The sequence below is a fragment of the Xyrauchen texanus genome, chromosome 43 (genome assembly GCF_025860055.1).
Source record: "Xyrauchen texanus isolate HMW12.3.18 chromosome 43, RBS_HiC_50CHRs, whole genome shotgun sequence".
Taxonomy (NCBI): Eukaryota; Metazoa; Chordata; class Actinopteri; order Cypriniformes; family Catostomidae; genus Xyrauchen; species Xyrauchen texanus.
The window spans coordinates 4,359,723-4,385,939 of record NC_068318.1 but is presented as its reverse complement, the minus strand read 5'-3'; the positions used below and the strand labels follow the sequence as shown (position 1 = coordinate 4,385,939).

At 38.3% G+C, this 26,217-nt stretch overlaps 1 protein-coding gene across 1 annotated transcript; it reads left to right on the top strand.

Moving 5' to 3' along the window:
- The first annotated feature begins 639 nt into the window (after positions 1-639).
- Positions 640-25,007, top strand: LOC127636099 (sodium-coupled neutral amino acid transporter 9). Its single transcript, XM_052116492.1, has 15 exons — positions 640-700; positions 1,933-2,045; positions 4,493-4,622; positions 5,895-6,013; positions 6,871-6,934; positions 7,022-7,115; positions 7,789-7,959; positions 8,072-8,125; positions 8,450-8,647; positions 9,802-9,909; positions 16,968-17,074; positions 22,568-22,681; positions 22,764-22,912; positions 23,503-23,592; positions 23,743-25,007. Exons 2-15 carry the CDS (start codon positions 1,963-1,965, stop codon positions 23,906-23,908), a joined length of 1,647 nt encoding a protein of 548 aa, XP_051972452.1. The 5' UTR covers positions 640-700; positions 1,933-1,962; the 3' UTR covers positions 23,909-25,007.
- Positions 25,008-26,217: the final 1,210 nt, after the last annotated feature.

Here is a 26,217-nt window from a genome sequence, read left to right as displayed (position 1 = left end):
ATATGCAAGGGTTTGGTGAAACTTGGCAATGAGTTCAGGCAGTTCTGGCTCACGCTGCTATATCTTTTCTAACTCATCGGAGTGCTTTCCATTCAGAAGTGATCATCCCTACACCCTGTTTCCTTCGAAGACTTTACCCTCCATTGTGAGAGCTTTGAAGGAGTGAAAGGTGGGGCTCTGAAATACTGGTCATTAAGCATTTTATTGAAAGGTCTGCTTGCAATGACCCAACAGCTTGGCTATACCATAATTATTCTCCCATCGAAAAGCCCTGTGAAGTCATCATGTAAGCCAAAATCCCTTAAAGTAGATTATATTAACAGAAGGTTTAAATTATATTAATACTACAATAATTATTATTTAGAACAATTAAATCATTGTTACGGTCAGTTGAGTCGGAAAACTTCAGGAATTGACCCTCCGTGTTAATCTGACAGCAGTTTTTGTGTTTACTTCATTGTACTGACGTACGTGTTTAGCAGCCGATCGCAGAACAAATGCTCATGCAGCATTACGCATATGACTTGTGGGTAATGTAGTTTACTAATCGCTCTCTCACAGTTGATGTGTATAGGATTTGAGCTGATATGTACACTACATATCCCACGTGACACGTGAAAGTCGTGTGACGTTTAAATACTGTTTCTTTTTTCAAAACGTTTTTTACCTCAGCAAATAGTCGGGTCGTGTGTAGGTTTAGGTAAGTTTCTAAACTTAAACTTATTTCTTGTTTATATAAACTGATATCATCATATGAACGCAACACGGGATGTTTATGTGACGCTTGCACACTAACCTGCTAACTACACGTTTAACGAGTCGTCTTCAACTGTTTTCTGATTCAGCTGGTTGAAGATATATTTGTGTTGAACTGTGTATGCCGTTATCGTCGCATAAAGTATGTGCTGTCCTCTAGTTTATGTCATTTGTCATTATATTTTTGCTTAATGATCAAAGACACATTCATATTCAAACTGTCATTAATCTTTCTCATTTATACTTTAGATAAACCGTGGGTATTTGATCTGTCATCTATCATATGTCAAATGACTTTCACAAGTGTCCGCTAGCAGCAGAAATGTTTATCTGGTCATTTTCACACTGTCTGTTAGCGGATCATATTTAGAAGTAAAAGTCTAGTGGCAAACGAGTAATTATTTATTGACAACTCATGTCTTTGTTAATTTTTCTCACAATTCAAAACTACAGGAAACATAATCTACTTATATTACATTGGGTAATTGCATTTTTCTCCTAATCAGGATTTCTTGTAAACCAGATTAAGTAGATTTAAGGGCTGTTCTGCATGTTGACTAGAGGATTCAGTTTAACTAATGAGTTTTGTTTGATGGTGAGGCTTGTGAGTTGTTTTTACCTGAAAGCATCTGCAAGTGTCTTCTCGGATGTTTTCACATTCACATTACTCACTGGTCAGGAATTTCAATGTTGTCGTTTTTGCATCCCTAATGTGGTGACACTTTAGAGAGAGTGTGTGACATATCTCTTAACCTCTTATGCTTTTATCCCTTTGTCCGTTCAGGTTTTTAAGACTCATTCCAAATTAAAGCATCTGCCTTTTCTACAGAAGACCACACAAAAGTGATTTTTGCGCCACCGAACGGAAAAATTAAACATTGTTTTCAAACAGGTTCCCTGAACACACATAGTCCTGCCCAAACTCATGCTTTTGTGCACTGGTTAGGATGCTCAAACTCATTATAACATATTAAGATAGGATTGGAGAAAGTATATTAACAACATGGAATAAAATGACACACTTCATCTTTAAGTTTAGTTCTACTTTTCCAAATGCTTTGAATGTTTGTTGTGGTGTTTTTGAGGAGGATGTTTTTGTGTTGTTGGTCTGAATACAGGAAGAAATTTTGTCATCTCTCATATTGATCTGTCTCTTTGGTGTGTTTGTCTGTGCAGGTAATGACTCATTAAGAGAAGCGCAGCATCATGGATGAGGACAGTAAACCGTTACTGGGTTTAGCACACACTGGAGAGTATTACACTGATTCACTGGACTCCAAACTAAGGAGGTACAATATATATCATGAAAGATGTTGTGATGTGCAATTACTCTCTGTGGTTTCATTCCAAAACCATATGCCTTTTTGTCTTCATGAAACAAAAAAAATCTATATATATTGAATATTTATCATATATATTTTGAAGAATGTACACGCTGTGCTTTTCCATACAATGAAAGCATATGTGATCAAGGGCTGTCAAGCTCTGAAAAGGACAGAGCACCATAAAAACATCATAAAAGTAGTTCATAGGACTATATTACAAGTGTTCTGTAGTCAAACAATATCTTTGTGTGAGGAACAGACCCAAATGTAGGTTGTTATTAAATGAAAATCTTTCCTTCTGCCGCAAATCTCATTTGTAGTTACAAATTGAACGGGGCATGACATGATCATGATGCATACAGGCACAGATGGTGTTTGGCATCATCATCAGAATTGGCACAGTGCGTCTTCTCATGGCAAGTTTGATTATGCACTTGTGCGAATGAGATTTGAGAGCTACGGCAGAGGGGAAGATTTTCAATGAATAATGACTTCTATTCTGCTCAGAAGAAAGTCATACATGTTTGAAACAACATGAGGATGTATAATTATGAACTATTCCTTTTGATGCAAGTTGTTTTAAAAGTAAGCAGAGCTTCAAACACTTTATAATTTTGTTATTGTTCTTGATTTTCTGTCTGATATTCACAAAAAACACTGCTGCTTATAGCATGAATACCTTAGATGAAATTGAGCCCCTCAAAGCTGGATGAGATTTGAATTTTTTTATTTTTTATATTTTGCTCTGTAGGTTTGTTTTTGACAGCTTAGACACTGTTTGCCTTCCAGGAACAATTACCATCACTGACGAGAATGAACCCAGTCTGGTATTTCACAAATACTGTCTAAGATTTGCACCATGTGCAGTGGTTGACAAAAACAAAAACTCTCCTCGTGCTGTTTAAGAGCTTGACTGTATTAATAGCATATATGTGTATGTGTGTGTATATATACACACACATACATACATACAGTGCATCTGGAAAGTATTCACAGCGCTTCACTTTTTCCACATTTTATTATGTTACAGCCTTATTCCAAAATTGATTAAATTCATTATTTTCATCAAAATTCTATTAACATTACCCCCATAATGACAATGTGAAAGAATGTGACGTACTTAAGTATTCACAGCCTTTGCCATGACACTCAAAATTGAGCTCAACAGAGCACAAACCAAGCCATGAAGTCCAAGGAATTGTCTGTAGACCTCCGAGACAGGACTCCGTGATTGTATCGAGGCACAGATCTGGGGAAGGGTACAGAAAAATTTCCCAATGAGCACAGTGACCTCCATCATCCGTAAATGGAAGAAGTTCTGACAGAGCTCCAGCATTTCTCTGTGGAGCGAGGAGAACCTTCCAGAAGAACAACCATCTCTGCAGCACTCCCAATCAGGCCTGTATGGTAGAGTGGCCAGATGGAAGTCACTCCTCAGTAAAAGGCACATGACAGCCCGCCTGGAGTTTGCCAAAAGGCACCTGAAGGACTCTCAGACCATGAGAAACAAAATTCTCTGGTCTGAAGAAACAAACATTGAACTCTTTGGCCTGAATGGCAAGCATCATGTCAGGAGGAAACCAGGCACCGCTCATCACCTGGCCAATACCATCCCTACAGTGAAGCATGATGGTGGCAGCATCATACTGTGGGGATGTTTTTCAGATCTTCCAACAGGACAACGACCCTAAGCACACAGCCAAGATAACAAAGGAGTGGCTACGGGACAACTCTGTGAATGTCCTTGAGTGGCCCAGCCAGAGCCCAGACTTGAACCCGATTGAACATCTCTGGAGAGATCTGAAAATGGCTGTGCACCGACGCTCCCCATCCAACCTGATGGAGCTTGAGAGCTCCTGCAAAGAAGAATGGGAGAAACTGCCCAAAAATAGGTGTAGCATCATACACAAAAAGACTTGAGGCTGTAATTGGTGCCAAAGGTGCTTCAACAAAGTATTGAGCAAAGGTTGCGAATACTTATGTACATGTGAATTTTTTGTGTGTTTTTTTTTTTTTTTTAAATAAATGTGCAAAGACAATCAAACTTCTTTCACGTTGTCATTATGGTGTAATAATTTGGAATAATTAATTTAATCCATTTTGGAATAAGGCAAATGTGCAAAAATAACAAAATGTGGAAAAAGTGAAGCGCTGTGAATACATTCCGGATGCACTGTGTGTGTGTGTGTGTGTGTGTGTGTGTGTGTGTGTGTGTGTGTGTGTGTGTGTGTGTGTGTGTGTGTGTGTGTATATATATATATGTATATGTTTTCCTTGCTTGTACAGTTCCGAAACAAGTTTTCACCCTTTTTTTTTAGTGACCGTGGTGTGAAGAACAGCTCCTGGATCAACATTATTATCTGAGATGTTCATGAATCTGAGCTCAAGATGTTGTCTGCTCTTTGTTTCAGGCCATTCCATGTGGAGCCCAGGAATATTGTGGATGATGATGTTCAGGAGCGGGTGTCTGCTGCAGCGTCGGTGTTGAGCAGTCGAGTTAATTACTATGGCCGTCTGACCGGCTCCTCTGACAGAATGCTGGTGGGACATCACACTGTATTACACAAACTGTACAGTACATTGGTTTACAAAGATCTGTGTTGTGTGGGGAGATAAAAATATCAGAATAAGTCTTGTAACGCTCATGCTCAACAATAAGGTTCAGTGTGAGAGAGTTTAGGACAAGATGACAGAATTGCAGTAATTGACCTTTTAGTCCTCAACATCTTGATGTAGATCAACTACTGTTGTGGCAAAAAAATTATCAACCAACCATTATCACTGCGTAAGAGACACTCTGACTCAAACAGTCTTTTAAAAGAATTTATTCTTGCAAGAAGGACCCGGTCATTACACAGGAGTTAATCTGTGCCATGAGTGGGACCCAGAGGGGAGGGCTGACTTGTATTTTATACTCTTTTATCCCAAGGTTTCTCAACAAAAGCAGATCCTCCCCCTCTGCATCCCTCAGACACAGAGGCATTCCCTTGCAATGACTATTACTGTTCAATGAGTCTCAAAATTTCTACAACACTACATTATGTGGTAAATCTTTTAATAATGTCTTTTGGCTTTCATGCAATAAGAATGTTAAAGCTAGTTATTTCATTGTGCAAATATGTTGTCTTTTATAATACCTCCTTTAAATGTGAAAATCTATAGCTGTCTTATGTTTAAGAAAGGGAGTCCCTTGCCAGGAGGTCATCATATCTGGGTGCACTTGGCAAATGTGTTTTTATACTAGAAAATTGTTTTCAAATTGTGCTGATTTAAATTTGTCACTATAGTAACATTACCTAGCTGATTATGATCAAATTATTATTTAAAATTGCAAACGGATCAGGAATTTTTCATGCTATATGCCATTGCTTTCCATAGTTGTAATTTGTAAAAAATACAACAATTATATTTTGTTAGGGAAAGTGGAAAAAATCCTTATAGTTGAGCCCTGTTGAAGGCTTGATGTGGGTGAAGTCAAGAGATACAATCTCATTATTCTGCCTTATTTCCCAGAGTAATGATGACGCTATTATTTGTCTTTGCTTCTTATAATTAGCAAGTGTGTAAGTGAATTGGCACACTTTATAAAGGCCCCTTTGTTTGATCTCTATGCATGTTGTGTTTGTGAAAAGTCAATAAAAAAAATCACACCGATTATTCATGCTCTTTAAAACACTAATGTGCCACTGTCCACCAAAATCTTAACACTGTAATTAACAATGAGCACTGGGATGCAGATCTAGAATGTGGATTGAACTTTCAGTGGAGGAGCTTTGATGTAATGCTTTTGTTTATGAGTTTTCTCCTCCTTAGGTACCTCCAGATCATGTGATCCTAGCTCATGAAGACATCTATATCTACAGTCCTCTGGGAACAGCATTCAAAGTGCAGGGAGGAGAAAGTGCTGCCAAAAACCCCAGCATTATTACAATGTAAGACCTTCTTCAGAAGGACTCTTCACATGATGTTTAACACCGGTTTAATGTGTTTTAAACCTGAGTTAAGGCCACTTGTTTTTTTAAATGAGAATTAGCACTGCTTTTAACCCTGGGTCACAAAGCCCTGCTGTTTTGCATTGCTAAACATGTATTGTGCTTTCAAAGTTATACTGTGTAATTGACAGTTTGTTAGCAACGGAAAAACAATAGCATACTAAACATTCCTTGCCTTGGTGCATATTCATGCGCTTTATACTGTATATTTACAGGAACGTTCAACATGCTGTTCAGTTTCAATGTTTGTGGGAAACTGTTAATGTCGAGTTGAACAGTGTTGGTAAACGTGTTAAATGGCATGACAAAGAGACATTTTTGCACTGTGATTCAGGAGATTTCAGAAAAACTGTGGAATTTTAACATGGCGACATTTCCACTGTTGGTCAGGCTGTTATTAGAACAGGTTATGTGCTGTACTTGTCCAGTCAATGTTATTATTAACTTCTTATGCAAAAACAGTGTTCCCATGGTCCCATGAAAAATATTTCATGAGCTAGATATTGCTTTATACCTGCATGCAAGATGAGTTATAACCGCTTATTGAGTAAATCATTCTTTTGAGGGTTGGACAAAAAGAGTGGGAACAGCGAAATGAGAATGTAAACCTGGGTTTACAATTGAACCGTGTGAAATCTCGAAACCTGAACACCCAGGAGTAAATGGTAAATTAATGATACTGTACATAGAGCAAGATAACCCAGGATAACATTAACCCAGGGTTTAGACACAAGAGTGAAAAGACACAATGGCATCACCTCTCTTTTTAGTTTTACTGATGTTGTGTGTCTGTGCAGTTTTGCCATATGGAACACCATGATGGGAACATCTATATTAAGTATACCTTGGGGAATAAAACAGGTGAGTTTAAGGGGTTATTTTTTTTTTACAATAGGCTAACATCCGAATGAGGCTTAAAGCTGATCCCTCTTTTTGTTTTCTTCTAAGTCTGGCTTCACTCTGGGTATTATCATTATTGTGCTCATGGGTCTGCTGACACTCTACTGTTGCTACAGAGTGTTAAAGTCCACAAAGTCAATACGTAAGTCAATACACAACCACCAAATTCAGATTTACTACAGCCACAAAACGCAAGGCTCATGTTATGAAGGATAGTTGAGTCAGTGTGTCGCTTATACAGAAAAACTTTAAAAGGATAGTTCAGCCAAAAATGAAAATTCTCTCATCATTTACTCACTCTCATGACATCCCAGATGTGTATAACTTTCTTTCTTCTGCAGAACACAAATGGAAGATTTTTAGAAGAATATTTCAGCTCTGCTGGTCCATACAATGCAAGTGAATGGTGACCAGAACTCAGATGCCCCCTTTATGTGGATTTTGGAGCTTCTGGTCACAATTCACTTGCGTTCTATAAACCTGCAGAGCTGAAATATTCTTCTAATAATAACAACAATAATTTGTTTTCTGGAGAAGAATGAAAGTCATACACATCTGTGATGGCATGAGAGAATTATCTCTTTACTGGCTTTAACAGAAGCATATATCATGACTTAACCGCTTCAGAGCTCATGATAGTTCTGTTTTTAATGTTCATATTTCTTCTCTAAAAGTCAGTTTCACAATGCAGAAAATGAATGACATTTTTTTACTTCTGTTGCACTGCACTCTATACACAATATATCCACTAATGAAGTAGCAATCTTTTAAGTGTTTAGCTGTTTATTACTTGAATATGAAGCTCTTTTTTGCAGCCTATGTAGATACCTCAGACTGGGAGTTTCCTGATGTGTGTAAATATTACTTTGGAGCTTTTGGAAAATGGTCGAGTCTCATCTTCTCATTGGTGTCTCTGATTGGTGCTATGGTGGTTTACTGGGTTCTCATGTCCAACTTTCTGTTTAACACTGGGAAATTTATTTACAGTAAGTCTCTTTTTAGAACATTTTTTCTATTCCTCATTTATTCTGCAGTCAACTAACCTCAAATGTTTTCTTACCAAATCTGTTTAAATGCTTACTTATTTTGCATTCACAGACTATGTTCACAATGTCAGTGCATCAGATTTTGGCACTAATGGAACAGACAGAGGTGAGCAGTCTCTGGACATTGGACATTGCACAAAAATGTAGTCAAGATATACCCATTACTTTTTTCACCATTAGTTAGCTATTAGAGCAGTGTCTGATGTAAAGATGCTTTCCATTCTTGTCACTGAATGTAGTGATATTCGTTTAGGCAAAAAGAATAGAAGTACCTTTGTTATCAGCCTTGTAATGGTAAAACGGTGTGTTATCACTGACCCTACATTTCTTGGGTCATTACAACTTGAAGATTTAGTCGGTGCAACTCCTAGTTAAAACAATGTTATCCTGAGTCTTAACACAACACATGTGTCTCTGGTCCCTGCACTAGTGGTGTGTCCGTATCCAGATTTGTATCCCGACAAGAACCGCAGTGTTTTGTTTTACGTGACTGACAACAGCACAGGACATGACGTGTTTGACCGCTGGTGGAGTAAAACCAACACCATCCCGTTTTATCTCATCATTCTGCTGCTGCCACTGCTCAACTTCCGCTCGGCATCGTTCTTCGCCAGGTTCACTTTTCTAGGTAAGATCTTTACTGGCCTAGATAGTTAAAAAAAAAAAAATGCCTAAATGTGTCATACAAGATTTTTTGTTGTTGTTGTTGGCTTTTAGCAGATGCTTAAATCAATAAAAAAAAAAAGTAAAACAGGCAACAACAGGCAAACATGCAATTATCTACCAGGAAATGTGCTATGCAAATGCAAATAAGTACTTGTTATTACAAACTGAAAAAGACTGGACATTAGGGATTTAGCTGTTCTTGCATGTTGGGGAAGTCCACCAAGTGGATCTGTGCATATGAGGTTATGGTGTAGTGTCAGGGGCTGTTTTACCTGATATTACGATCATCTCAGGTGATCTGTTCACAAACAGTCACGGCACATTGCTGTTTACACCTGGTAATAGTAAAGTGTCTCAAAAGGACCTCCTGTAACCACTTGTGATTTCAAAGGAAGCTCTCCAAGCACATCACTTACAACTGTGTCACGTGAAGCGTTACTTCATGATAAAGAGCAAAAATAAATATATGGAAAAAGAGACTGTGAAATAGTCTGCACATTAAGCAGAATACTTAAATCTTTTACTGAGCACTTGTGACCGGATCACCTGAGATCTTTATACCAGGTGTAAACTAGGTTAAGGTAGTATGCTTTGGTACTCAAAGACAGTGAATAAAAAGGTGTCAGCATGGGCCAAATGCAAGCTATACTTATTCATCAATTGATTTGCATGCCAGGACAAGTGCTTGTGTACTATCCAGGGTAATGGTGAGGGTCTTGGCTTTCTGTTTAGATGAGATGATTGTTGTCAATTGAAATGTGCAATCTTGCAGTGGTGTTTTTTGACTGGCATGAAGAGCAACTCATGAGGATGATAGAGCTGAATTTATGAAAACATTAGAATGTTAAGAAAAGTAATAAAAGGTAATAACTGGTCTGAGTGATATAAGGAAGAATAAAAGAAGTCCGAGTACCGAGCCTTGTGGAACACCAGTGGGTTGTTTTTATGTGTGGCTCCTTGTGTATTGTGTGAACAAGTATTTGGCTATTATTGCAGTAAATTATGATAAAAGCTAATACTATCACTAAAAAAATAAAATTGTTCAAAAGCTAATTCTTTCACTTAGTTTTGTATTATCCTATCACTTATGCAAAGTTAATACTATGATTTTCACAGGCACTATATCGGTGTTGTATCTCATCGTTTTGGTCACCTTTAAAGCTGCTCGACTGGGATTTCACCTGGAGTTCCACTGGTTTGAACCATCTACATTTTATGTTCCAGGTAAAGAAATTCAATGAATCATATTTTTTTTACTAGTATAGAACTGACTGAAGCAAAATTGTCTTGTAAATGTAATCATGGAATCACCTGTAAATGCTTTTTAAAGATATTTCAGTTATGAAAACTCTCGGAATGATTAACAGTGTTAATATGGATATGACAAGTTGCCTGATTTGATCTTAGAAGACTAGATCTGCTATGATGTTGCAGAGAAATGAAGAAGACTCGCTGCTGCTAGAACATAAGCAGACATGCTGTGTTGAGCATGTAAGACATGCTGTAGACATACATAAACATGCTGCATCGAGTGTGTAGGACATTACAATTTCAACAGATAGTGCTGTGGGGGAAGATAGTTTCAGGAAAAAAACACTCATGGCACACTGTTGTGAGATCAGCTATCTGCAAACAACTGTGGCAGTTTAAATGTTAGAGAGGACACTAGTTTACAATTTCACCTTTGATCCAATTTGCCACTGACCTTTCAAAGTGCAGGAAATGTTTATTAGACTATTACACGGTACTGCCATTAAAGTCAAAACGAAATGGAAGAGAGGCCGATCTTATGAATATTTTGACATTCTTTTTTTTCAGAAACCCAAGTTCAAACGAGTCCTTTTGTATCTTGTAAGATGCTGCACAATTGATCAAACAAATAATTAAGATTATAATTACAGCTACCACAATTAACTAATTATGAAGTGTCAATTACAGAATTCCCTTTAGGTATACTCCAGTCGTGTCTAAATTGTCGATTTAAAAAGTAATGTAAATGTTTTTTGCAACACTGAGCTTGTTGAGAGTACAACAGTCTTAATGGCTGTTGAATGAATTATCAAATTGGTTAAAATATTAATAAACACACAAGGAACGTTCCGGTTTGACGAACCAGGAGATGGCAGCTTATAGAACGTGCTCCCGACAATTTCGGACAAAGTAACCCACTACAACCCGAATATTTAGAAACAAACTTAATTTAAAGTGTGATTTAAGACAGTGGGTTTTGAGAATGCCCAGAGGGAAAAATAAAAAGTCAAAGCAGACGGAGTTATTCGACGTCGAAGGAGCTAGCCAAACTTCATCGCCTAGCAGCGTAATGGAGGACGAGGAGGATATGCATACGCAACTCGGAGCGGATCAAAGTGAGACCGGAGACTCTGGCCTCATACTTAAAGAGCTGAGAGAGTTCAGAAAAGACAGCAGTCAGCAGCTGAACGCGATTCGGGAAGAAATTAATAAATCCAATACGAGGATCGAAGAAGCGGAGAGGAGAATTGATGCGACTGAAACACGGTTACAAGTGGCGGAGGATACCGTGCAGGAACTGCTACACCTTCAGATCCACCTAGACGCTAAGCTGACTGATTTAGAGGGCCGCTCCAGACGAGAAAATATTAGAATTCACGGTGTTAAAGAGGGAGCGGAGGAAAATTCCCCATCGATGGTGGTATATGTGGAGCGTTTGCTGCGGGAGGGTTTGGAGCTTCCAGCTACATTTGAACTTCGAGTGGAAAGAGCTCACCGTGCCTTGATGCCGAGGCCGCCCGGGGAAGCCACGCCGAGATCCATCGTTGTCAAGATGTCAAGCTACAGGATGAAAGAAGAGCTGTTGAGAATGGCCTGGCAAAAGCGAGGATTTCAATATCTCGGAAAAGAGTCAATCTCGATCACGACTACTGCGCCGGATGTCTTGAAAAGCGAAGGGAATATGCCGAAGCAAAAGCGGTATTGAAGGAGAAGAAAATCCGATTTCAGACGCCGTTCCCCGCCAGGCTTAGAGTTTTCTACCAGGAGGGAGTTGTGATGTACGGTTCGGCGGAGGAGGCTATGGAGGATATGGCGAGGAGGGGGTTCCCGGTGTCGATAATTAAACACCCGGACTCGCTTTTGGAGCGGATCCAGCGGTTCACGTGGCACACTGTCAAGAGACCAGGGAACCGACACAGAGCTGGCAGGGCTTTGGATTTTAAGGAAAGATTACAGGCTTTCAGACATCAGGATTCAGGATGACTACTAGTTAACTGAGAATTGCTTGGTGCGAGTTTACTGGAAATATAACGGGTGAGTCCGTTGAGTCGTTGTTTTCTTTTTCCGCTTGGGACTCCCAGTAGAGAGAGGAATTAACGTTAAATCCTTTAACACGTCCTGTTTACTAAAGAAGCACTGAACGGGCTGCATAACTAATTAAGTTTATAATGTAAACGTCGGGGAGATTTTCTTTTATGTTGCCAAGACAGTCATGCATGAAGGCCCTCACCCATTCGTAAGGGGGGAGGCTTTACCTCAGAGCCCTTTTTCCATCAGGGCTTCACCAGGGTCAATATTAAGACCCCACAGTTGGAAGTCTTTTTAATTCTGTCTTTATTGTTCTTATTGTGTTCTCGGTGTCGCAGCAGTTCTTGCTGCCGTTCTTTGTAGTTTGTGGGGTATATACTGTGATTCTCTTTATTACTCATGGTCATTTAGGGTTATTTTTATTTATTTTATTATTGTTATTATTTATTTATTTATTTTTTATTTTTTTTGTCGTTTATTTCATTTCTCATTTTTCCCCTTAGTATACACTGAATGCAATCAGTTAAAATAGCAACTTATAATGTGAATGGCCTTGTCAACCCCATCAAGAGAAGTAAGATATTAACTAAACTAAAAAGAGAGAGAGTTGAGGTGATGCTTTTACAGGAAACACATCTTTCGGATACAGAACATGCTAAATTAAACCGATTGGGCTTTAAGCATCAGTACTCATCATCGTATACTGGCGGGGCACAGGAGGGGGTGGCAGTATTGATATCCAGCAAGACTAGTTTCGAACCCATTTTTGAAAAAAAGGACACGGAGGGAAGATTTATTCTGGTGAGGGGAAATTTAGGGGGCTCATTGGTTACCCTATTCAACATCTACGCTCCTCCTAACTCTGACTGGAAGTTTTTTAAACAGATATTCGATTTGATAACAGCGGAGACCCATGGGGTCCTAATCTGCGGGGGGGATCTCAACATTAGACTAAATCCCAAACTGGATGCCTCAAGTACACACACAGTCCAGCCCAATTTGATAAGTAAAAAGATCAATCTGTCTATGAAAGAAATCGGATTAATTGATATCTGGAGAGAATTAAACCCTTCAAAGAGAGACTACACTTTTTTTTCAAATCCACACTTGGTGTATTCGAGGATTGATTATTTTTTTACTTTTGCTCAAGATCTAAACAGGGTAGTTGGCTGCGATGTGGGGAGCATGGACCTTTCAGACCATAGCCCCATTTATTTAAAACTAAATCTTGAACAGTACCGGAAAGACACTTTATGGAGGTTAAACACATGTGTACTAATTCAGATGAAGGAACAAATTAAGAGGGATATTGCTGAATACTTAGAACAGAATGACAATGGGGAAGTTCCCCCACCAATAGTATGGGATGCATGTAAAGCTGTGCTTCGAGGCAAGATAATTGGGTACAGTGCTCACCTAAAGAGAGTAAGACAAAAAGAGTTAATTCAGTTAGAAGTAGAACTAAAACAATTGGAACAACACCACAAAGACACAAATGATGGAAAAAATAGAGAGCTACTTAGGAAGAAAAAGAACTAAATAAATGAGATTTATACAAAGGATATACAAAAAAAGTTAATTTTTACAAAACAGAAATATTATGAAGGGGGCGGGAAAGCCAGCAAATTATTAGCATATAGGCTGAAAAAACAACAAGCAGAGAATTCAATTCATAAAATAAAAAATCCTATTACTAATTCGATGCATTACAAATTAAATGAAATACAAGATTGCTTTGAAAATTATTATAAAAAAACTATACTCCCAGCCTCAAATAGAGGGAGAGAAAATGGAAGATTTTTTTCAGAAAATTCATCTGCCCAAATTGAATAGTGAACAAAGTAGGAATCTCGTAGCAGAAATTACAGAGAAAGAAATTCGATCAGCCATATCGCATCTTAAACCAAATAAGGCACCAGGTCCGGACGGGTTCCCTTCCGAATGGTACAGAGTCATGGAGGGTTCTTTGACCCCGGTGCTACAGTCCACCTTTAACTGGGTTCTTAAAGAGAATAGTATACCTCCCTCTTGGAGGGAGGCGGTAATATCCTTAATTCCGAAAGAGGGGAAGGACAAGTTTGAATGCGGTAATTTCAGACCAGTAAGCGTGTTGAACCAGGATTATAAAATATTTACCCATATACTATACAAACGAATAGAGGGACTGCTACCATTAATTATTAGTATTGACCAGACGGGCTTTATTCGCGGAAGACAAACTCAAGATAGTATTAGAAGGACTTTGCACGTAATTAATCATATAACAGAGTATAATTTAGATGCAGTACTAGTGGGGCTGGACGCAGAAAAAGCTTTTGACTGTGTAAATTGGGCTTTTTTATATAAAGTTTTGGACAAATTTGGATTTCACAGTACCTTTATTAAAACATTACGAGCTCTCTACGATAGCCCAAGGGCAAGAATTAAAATAAATGGGGCTGTCTCTAACCCCTTTTCATTAGAAAGAGGAACGAGACAGGGATGTCCAATTAGCCCCCTCCTGTTTGCAATCTTTATTGAGCCCCTGAGCCAATGGATCATTCAGGACAACAATATTAAAGGAATTGTTATGCGTGGGGGAGAACAAATTATTTCGTTGTTCGCTGATGATGTACTGGTGTATTTAACTGACCCTGAGCAATCGTTGGCACGGCTATTTGAATTATTGGAGCAATATGGATCCTTTTCTGGTTATAAGTTGAATGTTCCAAAAACACAAATTCTATGTTTTGATTACAACCCTTCTGTAAATATGAAAAATAAGTATAATTTGAAATGGGACTCGGTTTCAATTAGATATTTAGGGGTGAACATTCCAAGGGACTTGACAAATTTGTTCTCACTTAACTACCTCCCCTTGAACAAAAAGATCAGGGAAGACATAAGGAGATGGGATCTTTTACATTTCCTCAATTTCGGATCACGCGTGGAATCTGTCAAGATGGTTATTTTGCCGAAGTTGGTGTATCTCTTTCAGTCTCTTCCACTAGATATTCCTGACCAACAATTCCAGGAGTGGGACAAGCATATTTCAAGGTTCATTTGGAAGGGACGAAGGCCAAGAATTAGATACCAGAGTTTACAATTGTCAAAAATCAAGGGCGGGGTCGCTCTCCCATGCTTAAAAGACTACTATATTGCTGCTCAACTGAGGCCATTAATATGCTGGTGCAACCCAGATTACGGTGCTAGATGGAAAGAGATTGAGGGAGCTATATCAGATGAATTTCCAATTCAGGCTGCAATTGGGGACAAGGATTTGCTATTCAATTTAAAGGAATTGGGAAACCCATGGATATGTTTGTCACTTAAGATATGGAGCAAGGTAATAACTCATAATAACCTGAAGGATGGGGTAAAGGTTCTGAAATGGTGTGCATTCGATACAGATTTTTTGCCTAATAGATGGGACGCAAGATTTAAGAGATGGACCTTGCAAGGTTTGACAGCATACTGTACATTTTTGTATAAGGGCACTATAAATAGCTTTCAAAATCTGAAGAGGCAATTTGGCTTAGATAAGGATGATTTTTACAGATTCCTTCAGGTCCGGCATCATATGGACCAAATGCAGAAGAGGTGTACAATAGTAGGCTGGGATAACATTTTGTTAAAAGTGTTTATGGAGGCCTATTTTGCTGGCTCTAACCGGAAGCTCATCTCAAGAATATACAAGGTAGTTCACTGTATGTAAAACAAAAATGGGAACGGGAAGGAAACTTTGTTCTAAAGGAAGAAGATTGGGAGAACTTATGTAAGATACAGTGGAAAACTTCCAGTTCATCTCTATGGCGAGAGTTTTGCTGGAAAAACCTTGTGAGGTTTTTCATTACTCCAACTCAAAAGAAGCACTACGCCAATTCTTCGGCGTGTTGGCGACATTGTGGGTGCCTTGAAGCAAATCATTTTCACATTTTCTGGTCCTGTACAGTGCTGATCCCATTTTGGAGGGAGATATATAAAGTTTTGCAAAGCATTTTTCAGACGGATATTCAATTTAAATTTGAGTCTTTATATTTAGGGGCTTAGCAACAGAAAATGTTTCTTCTCATGTCAAATACTTATTTCAGATTCTAAGTGCTGCTAGTAGAAAAGCTATTACTAGAAGGTGGTTAAAACCAGGAAGACCTATCGTAGAGGAATGGATTGACATTATCTATGATATTTTCAAGATGGAAAGGATTACCTTTGCTTTGAGATTGCAACAGGAAACTTTTTTGAAAAGATGGGAAAGATGGATAACGTATATTACTCCATTACGCCCATCATTTGTTTAAAGTGGATTTTGGTTTTATTTATTTATTTATTTATTTTTTTTTCTACTTTCCCTCGGTAGAGAGCTTTATGAGTCATTGAGATTTACCCCAACATGTTTGTTTAGTTCTCATTTTGATTTTACTATGTCTAAAAATGGTTATGTGTATGTAATGTAGAATGAAGGCCTAATGGGTCCCTGATTACTATAGTAATGGTTACCGAGTCTGTGATACTTTTCTTTGTTTCTGAGTTATTAATGTACATTTACAGATGACTTAAGGAGAAATTTGACATGTAATATCATTGACTTTATTGTATGGACCTGTAAAATCAAAATAAAAAAAGAATTTAAAAAAAAAAAAAAACCAAAAAAAAACACAAGGAACAGGGAACATGTGGAAATTTGCTAACTAGCAACCTCATAAAATGTCTCTTCTGTGACACTATTACATAGATGCATATGGCAGGTGCTTATGTAAAGTGCAGACAAGACATATATTTGATCAGTTTGTGTGTTCCTTGGGAGTCAAACCTTGGTGTTACTAGTGTCTTGATCTACCAGCCGAGCTACAGGAACTAGTATTTTTCATCATTACTATCTGCAACACTGCTTATGTGGAGGTCAAAGCAGTGCATGATACTTCTGTTGAGATGTGCATTGAAGTCATGTCATGGACTATGTGGTTGTGTAAATAAGCTTTTATATCTAACGTGTGTTTGTCTTGTGTCTCTCTGACTTAATGTAGAGTTCAGATCACTGTTTCCTCAGCTGAGTGGAGTTCTGACACTCGCGTTCTTCATTCACAACTGCATCATCACGCTTATGAAGAACAACAGACATCAAGAAAACAATGTCAGTATTATCAGCCTCTTCACATTTAAAATTTACCAGAAGTACACCACATCAGTTCTGCCTTACAGAGTATGTTCATTATTCACTTGAGCACAAATGCAAAACAGTTTTTAACCACAGAGTAAGTGGATCAGCTGTCATTGCACAGAAACCACAATATATACTGGTGATGAGTCATTCTGATCAACACTGACTCACCAGGAACATCTGTGGAGAATAAAAGAAAAACCTCACTGTCAGCCAAAACATGACCATTTCTGTCCATGGAGTGAATTTTTTTTTTTTTTGTAGATGTCTTTATAGTCTTGTGACTATATGTGCAATTTTTTTATTCTTGTTATTAAAATCAACAAAAATTAAAGGCTGTACTAAAGGTGCTGTTTTATTTGTTAGTTTTCTTCTTTTTTCTTCCCCAATGGTAGTCTATAACAGCCCGATGAATAGACTGATAGAGGTAGGCATGAATAGTCCCCAGACAATATTTTAGGTCTCTAGGACAAACTCTACAGTGCTACCACAGGTTCAAAAATTAACTTTTCTTTTGCGCACATCTTTAGAATTGTTTGGACTAGGAAATATGGACCCCTTAAATTAAATTTCTGCCCATTACAGTGACTGCCATTTTGGACTTGGTAAAGGACACTTGCCTTTTTTTATTTTCTCATCCTCCAAACTTGGTCTGATTCACCCAAAAATTGTGACCGATAGTCTTTAGACTGAGCCGCACAGCATTTTGATTTTCACAATTGTTAAAAAGTAACTAACAGTTAATGTTAACATGAAACCAGAAGTGAGGCTGTGTCTCGGCAATGCTTTGTCCTACCAAAACTAAACTTGTCATGCTTCTTTAGGACAATGGTCTGTAGGTACATACAAAGTTTGGTGGCAGCGGCACCTATAGGTCAAAATATATGAAAAATGGCTATTTTAGCCTGTAACTTGAACCATATGTCCTAATAATGAGGTTGGTGTTTATGGATTCTATGGGTCATGAGGATTTTGCAGATACCATTTTTTTCCATCATCGTCCACATCGCCTCCATCATATTGAGCTATAAGTGACTGTGATGAGGAGGAGTGCGTGGCCAGGCCATGAGGGTGAGTCAGCTGATTAGCGGGAGAGCGAGATAAAGGGTGGCCAGAGATGCCAGTTAGAGAGGGAGAGACTCACTCAGCCGCTGTATGTGTGTGCGAATCTTTGTTTTATGATGTTTTTAGTTGAATTTGTCATTAAAGTTTATGTTGACTGTTCTGCCAGTTCCCGCCGCCTCCTTGCCCGTTACAGTGATGTATGTTTTGAATGCTTTGTCAGATTTAAAAGAACTGGTAAGCGTCATCAAAATCATAACTTGGGGGTACCTGAGCATATTGGAAATGGCTCCAACTATGGTTCAAAAGATGACTAACCAACACTTTTGTGTGTTGACTCAAAACCTGACATGTCTCTTTGCTATCAGTGAGACATATCAACTGACTGGCATATTGTGTAAAGCTGTAGACTACAGTGTTCCATCCCCACCTCAGCAGGTGTTAGAGTTGAATTTCTATTTTTGTATAATGCGGAATGGTTGCAGGGCTTGTCCCATATCATTGCAGCATGCAAGTATTATTAGTATTCTTCTTTCTCTTTTCCTCCAATGGCTGTTTAAGGGAGCACTATGAGCTGTACATAGAAAATGACGATGTTTGGCACACTGATAGGGGTGGGTATGAAGAGCCCCTTGACCAAGTTTGGGCTCTCTAGGGCAAACTACAGCACCACCACCAGCTCAAAAATGAAATTGTCTTTTGCCGTTAACTTTTGAACAGTTTGGTCTAGAAACTAATTTACTTCCTTTTGATTACTCTCCTCATGGTGATTTTTTTTTTTTTTTTTTATTGTTCCGCATTAATCAACACATTAAAACGGTGGCTACCATGGGGTATTGTGATGTGTATAGTATTTTTGCTTCTCCTACCAAAAATGTCTCAGATGATCCTCTGTCTGAGCCACACAGAATGACTGAACAGAATTTTGATATTCATCTTTATTGAGAAGTTACAGCAATACAAAGTTGACTAGCGCTTGACTGTGCTGACTCACACCTGGTTATGTTTCTTTGGCGGCTGTCAAACTTGTGTCATTGCAGTGTATAGTGTGGATAAATGTGGCGCACAAAAGTACAGGCTCAATCCTGCCCTGGGGAAATTTGTGAAGTGATGTGGGATTCTATGTGTTCTTTATGTTGTGCTTACTGTGGTGCAGTGGGTGCGATTTCGGTCCTTGATCTTGTAGTTGCTAGTCAATTTCATGACAGGTTTTGCGAGAATAATCCATGTTTTATTCATGCAATTCATTTTATTTAGTGGTTAACTTAATATTGTCATGTAGTTGTGCTTCCCATTGCCATTTCTCATACTTAAGGGTTTATACACTAACACTTTAGTGTGTAATTCCTTGTGCTACAGACACGAATGGTATCTGAAATAATGTGGCTTGTTGAGTAGTAATGCTACTTTTTCTAAATGTTTTTCTAAATTTAACTTGGTGCAGGACGATCAGATAAGCAAAAAGATCTCATGGACTTGAATTGAGAAATGGACCCGAGTCAAATCTAAAGACCAGAATATCATATTTGTGGAAAGCAAGTGCCCAGAACTTCCTAGCATGCAAGTAGAAGACACGGGGGATGTGTCCCCTGCAATATCAACTAGAGGTCGACCGATATGGGTTTTTTCAGGCCGATGCCGATTTTTTGAAATCCGGGTTGGCCGATGGCCGATTAATGCAGCAGATTTATTTTGGCCGATATGTGCTTGTTTTTAACCTCTTATTTGAACCTTTTTTTTGAAAGATAAAATGTAACACAAATAATTACTTAAGATAGACAGAATTCCTCAACAAATACATTTATTGAACACTTGACCAATCTGCACTTGTACACTTAAATTAAAAATGTATAATGTAAAAACATATTATATAAATAATGTATAACAAATATATTAAATAAACAAAGCAGGTGTTACGAACTGCTCCGAGACACGACGGTTGAGATCCAAATGCAGCTTTAATTAAGGGGCAATCCAGACACGTAATCCAATATTCAGAGCATCCAAGAGAAGCACAGGCATAACTAGGGATGGGTATCGTTAAGGTTTTAATGGTATTACTGTCTTACCGATACTGCTTATCGATCCGGTACTTTAACGGTATTCTTAACGGTTCTTTTTAAGATGAACGTTATATAGGCACAGTGATTTAATTTCAGGAAGGTCTACTAACATTACTGTTCAAGTGTGGTCTACAAAGAAATCTAATAAAGTAATCAATTGTAAAATAACACTGCATAGTTTATCATAGATAGATTAATGCTCATTAATGCAGAAGTTATTCATTCAAGAGCTGTAAGTGATTTTCTCTTTGCCTTTTGTTGTTTGATTCGCAGTAATGGCTCAATCGTCAGCATGTTGATTAGACTGCTTCCCCTTTAAGACCGAGTCTAATAGGCTCCTGATGCACCATATTTTCTCCCAACGATTTCCATAACTACGTCCATTTAAGACATAAACTGTGTTTAAGTGAATCTCCAAGCCGGTTGTTTTGACATATTTTTGTGTATATTTGATCGTTTAGACGCCAGACATGAAACCCAAAGTAGTCTATACTTTGCTTGTCTCGTTGAGGTCTGTTTCGAGCCGCACCACCTTGGGAACGGTATCTCTTGCGCTCTTTTTATTATTATACGGCGTCCCGCAATTTAGCAACAGTAGCTAGACTGCATTTTACAACAATCACCGATCGTGCTGATTCTGATGTTAAGTTTGAGTTTTAGGGAGAAATGTCAGCGCACTGCTGTGAAGGGAAGGAAGTTGTGCTAGACAGAATGCGGCTTATGTATAAATATTCTTTTTATAATCTTTGGAAGGCGAAATCTAAAATAAAATCAGACTAATAATCACAGATCTAAACCAGGCTACGTTTGAATGTTTCGTTCTGTCACTCATTTAGCAGGGCTCGTGTTTTGCTCGCTGTAGCACCGCGTGAGAGATCTCTCTCTCTCTCTCTCTCTCTCTCTCTCTCTCTCTCTCTCTCTCTCTGACTGCGAATAGCTAAATTGCATCACAGGCAAATGGTTTCATATTATTATACATAGAAATGGCTGGCGAGATAAAATAATATAGCAATAATACATGTATTTTCTTAATTTCTCCAGTACTGACAGCAGAACCGATAATGTCCGAGCTTACAAAGCCAGTCCTTCACTAGCATATAGTGCGTTGGTATCTTTTTTATTACTTATTTCTCTGCATTGAGTGACAACCCTCTCAAATATAAGACACACAAACAGAACAAATAAAAGTCTCAGATTCACAAAAGTCTTGTTTACTTATTGTGACATGATAGCAACCCTTCTGCTGTGATAATGCAACTTCAACTACTCTATCAATATCCAAAGTAGCCGAACGCGTTTGTCGCGTTTTTTCTCGAAGTTGGCTGTAACATATCAAAAGTTTTTAATTAAATATAAATAAGTTATACAAATTTAACCCTTACTGTTTTCTCCAAGGAACTTAGCTCCTTCCTTAGGCTCTGGATGAGGTCTGTTCACTCTGCTGGAAAATGACTCTAGGGGCAGCGTGCGTCGAACACGTGTTCCACAACAACACTAGGCTGCCCACAGATGCGCCTGCCTAATAATCGGCTTGATATACTTGGATATTGGCCGATGCCGATTATGTTAAAAAATGCAAAAACAATCGGCCGATTAATCGGTCGACCTCTAATATCAATAATCATCCCTGGACTTATTCACTGGGCAAATGTATTGATGTTGTGCTTTTTGTGCAGCAAGTGTGTGTGTAAATGTAAAAATACACTGATTAATATCTTAAAGAGACGATAGTGCTCAACCAAACACGTATTCACGAGCTCATCATATAGCATTGCTTACATGGTGGCCATGTCACTCACACAAGCTGGTTCTACCGATGTCAGAGTGTCCGAATATTTCAATACAGTCTTCCATTTGCATTGGTGGAAAAATTACACGTAGGCGAAACTCAAAATATTTTTATAAGTCAATGTATAATTTGTTATTTATACTAATTTCATATTTACTGCATATGTAAAAATGTTTTGTCAGGTAGCTTGTGTTAGGTTAAAATGTGCTTCATATGGTTACATCTAAATTATCTGCTCTTTTAAAAAGAAAGATATAATTGAATATGATTAATTTAAGCTAATTACTTGATGTTATACCTTTTTTTTTAAAGGTTAGATGAGTTTGAATGGATCCTCAATGTAAAACAAATATCCTTTTTAAAGTGTAGGCTATATGACTATATTCTGGTAAATGAAATGAGTAAATTCCATGTGCTCGCTTTTAATTTTACACAATAATGGAAACTACAGCAGCATAAAATGTATTCTGGACTAAACAACTATAATTATTTATATTATAACTTCTAGTTGTGAGTGATGTAGTGTTGTATCAATTGATGTTGTGGTCACAGGTGCGGGACCTGTCGTTGGCTTACCTGCTTGTGGGGTTAACTTACCTGTATGTGGGCGTGCTGATCTTTGCTGTCTTTCCATCACCTCCTCTGTCTAAAGAATGCATCGAACCAGTAAGACACTACTGTAAGCTTCACAATATCACAAATGACATTCAGTGTGTGGTGTTTAATGCAGACTTTTGCTCTGTTGCAGAACTTTCTGGATAACTTCCCCAGCAGTGACATCCTGGTGTTTGTAGCGAGAATGTTTCTTCTGTTCCAGATGACCACCGTTTACCCTCTGCTGGGGTATCTGGTGCGGGTGCAGCTGATGGGGCAAATCTTTGGTGATCATTACCCGGGGTGAGCGCAGTGCATCACACACACACACACAAAATTGTGACTTTGTGGATGTTGGTCCTTGGATCTGTATCTTTGCTGTTGATTTATACAAATAAGATGGCAGATTTCATGAGAGTTTGCATGTGTTTTCTAAAAGAGGTTGTATCATGAGGAAACAACTTGTCCAACTTTTGAGATAGAAACCCAAAACACGAACATCTGTGAAAAACATGAAAAAACGTGTAGCACCTACAGCTCTGCGGAGTCTTCTGTAGAATCCCAACATTACAAACGAGTGGCTGTAATGATCATTTCCATCTGATCGGAGCAGTTTGACTTCAGCACAGATTGTTTAATGAATCTGTCAGTGTCATGCGGCTGTACTTGGTAGATGTGGCAGTTACAATCGATATTCGACCTGAAAGCAAACTTGCAGCTCTTGTGAGAATGCAGCAAAACACCGTTACTCATTTCACATGTGAAGAGGTTGTTTCTTAAAGTCACAGCAGCAAAAAATTGATTGTACGATGTGAGCTCTTTAAAGGTTTGGCCATGTTGAATGCATTGAAAACGAAGGCATCATCTTAAAGCCCTTGTTTTTCCATTCATAGTTTCCTCCGTGTGTTTGCTCTGAACATCCTTGTTGTTGGAGCTGGAGTTCTCATGGCCAGATTTTACCCCAATATTGGCTCTATTATCAGGTAAGAGTTGTCATATTTCAGGGCTGTTGCGTTGAAGTCTTGCTTCCTTTTTAAAATGGGTATTTTGTCTTGATATTGCATCTACTGTGTGTGTGTGCACATAATACTGTGAATGTCTTTGGTAGTTGCTAATCTTTGCTTTCCTCTCAGATACTCGGGGGCGATGTGTGGTTTGGCTCTAGTGTTTGTTCTTCCCTCTCTGGTACACATGATCGCACTGAAGCGGCGAGGTGAGTTACGCTGGCCATCCGCTGTCTTCCACGGGTTCCTCATCCTTCTCGGAGTGGCCAATCTGTTGGGACAGTTCTTCATGTGACACATCTGTGCCTTGAATTTGTCACACGCGAGTTTACTGTATAGAGTTGAGTTTGCAATGTGGTTGGGAATCGTTCCTCTGGTGCTTCTTACAGGACTGAAGTCATCATGACACTTGGATGACTAACTGACTAATTAAAGCAGCAATGGGTTTTATTACAAGGAAAACAATGCACCAAAATGTCCTTGTTTATACATTTTAATGGAGTCAATTAAAGGGATAGATTTATAATATGATCTGTTCTCTTTAGCTTCACACAAGCTATTGGATGCTTTCATCAGGGATCTAATCATTCTATCCTAATTCTTGATTTTCATTTACCTGTGCATATATTTGCAAAAATAATTAAATCATAATGCATCATCTTTATGATTTGTTTTCTCTGATTTTTAAATGCTTCATTATTTTAGTGAATGTGGTGACAAAATTTACCCGAGCTATTCATGTACCCCTGCAAGATGCAATAACACACTGTATTTAATTGCACCCTCATATTTTGATCCTTTTAAACTTTAGTCAGTATCCTAACAGAAGTCCTCATGTGTAGAAAAATGACACAGATCAAGCTATTTCAGCTGGAATGACACCACAGTTAGTGTGCAATATAAACATACCTCAAAGGTCTTCCAGACCCAGTGTTGTGAGTGCTGTTGTGTTCATGTATTGAGTTTAAGCTTGTACAGTTAATGGATACATAAAGGGAAGCAAAAGTGTCTAGATTCAGTTACAAGTTAAATGTTCATGATAACTGTTTCTTGTTGCCTTTGTTTGATATTGTGTTTGTTACTCTTCTGTAGAATCAGAATGTACGATTGCATTTTAAATGCATTTGTGCCACTTTATTAATTATATGCACATGAATGTGGGAGGCTTCGAATTGCTGTGGGATTCCAAAGCTTGTCAATTTTTAAGCATTCGTAAATATACTTTTCTGTCTAAATGTCTTCTGTTTTTGTGTATGTATTTGCAATTCCTCATATTTTTGCAAATATATGTGGCATGGATTTGACTTCATATGTATGCTTTTATAAAAAATAAATAAAAGGCAAATTGTTGCAACTTTTCTATTGTAAAAGGATTTACAAATAAATAAACTAATACAGCATACTTAAAAGGGTCATGAAATGCTATTTTCTTTTTTTTTTTTTTATCATTTTATTATATTCCCTGAGGTCCACTAATACTGTCAGTAACGGTTTTTGCATCAAAACTGTCATAGTTTAATAATAGATGATCATTTACCACCCTTTTTGGCCTTCTGTTTCAAACGCTTGGTCTGTTTTGGCCTCAGCATCTCCTTTAAACTTCAATGTAAGCACCCACTGTTCTGATTGGCTAACATCGTGCTGCCCCTCAAATTCAGCTAGATTTGAAACTCCATCTGAAGAGAATAAACAAGCTCTCTTCACAATATTATAAAACTACATTTCAGGGTTTACACAACACACATCCAACACATTGCATCCGAATATTTAAAACTGTTCACTCCAAACAGCCCTTTTCCACTCGTGCAGTTCTGTGAACTTTTACAGTGGAATCAGTATTAACATTGGTGTAGCAGATTGTTGTAGTTGGATTTTTGCCATAGCATATAATGTTATTGATAGAAAATACCACCATTTTACTTATCAGATAGCCGCGATCTTCCAAACTTAGTGAGTAGCTGGTCAAAAATCGTAAAATCTGAAAACACAATGCACAAATAAGATGACAACTGTGTAAGAAAAGCTAACAAATTTGGCAAATATCTGTCTGATCATTTTGTGGATTTTTATTGTTGTTATAAAGAGAAGTACTCCTTGCTGCAGATGGTAGCTACTGTTGGTTTTTGGGAAAACTTTACCATGGTGGCGAAACATTATTCCGTCCCCTGATGTTATCAGTTCCTGTGTAGAGACCAGCAATCTTTTGGGGCCGGTGCGGAACCAGATTTTTTGGCCCTGGAACAGCCTTTTCTGCGGTGGAAATGCACGGAACAGTTCGAGAACCCGCACCCAAACCATTTTGGTGGAAAAGGGCTAACAGTGTCTCCTTTTCCGAGTCGTAACTTGACAACGCGTCTTTAAAAAGAGGCGCGATAAACATGACAATGGTCAAAAGACATCTGTGTAAAGCTGTGTTACATGCACAAAGAACTTCGAATAGTCCCTATCGTGTTTAGGAATAGTTGGTCACACTAGGCCTGTCTCTCTACTTTTGTTACTCTGTTTACCATACACTGAACGCCAAGGGTGCGATGACACATGTGGTGGGGCATGTAAATACAACTGAGCAATGTTTCGTGATGAACACAGTTTTCATAATGAGAC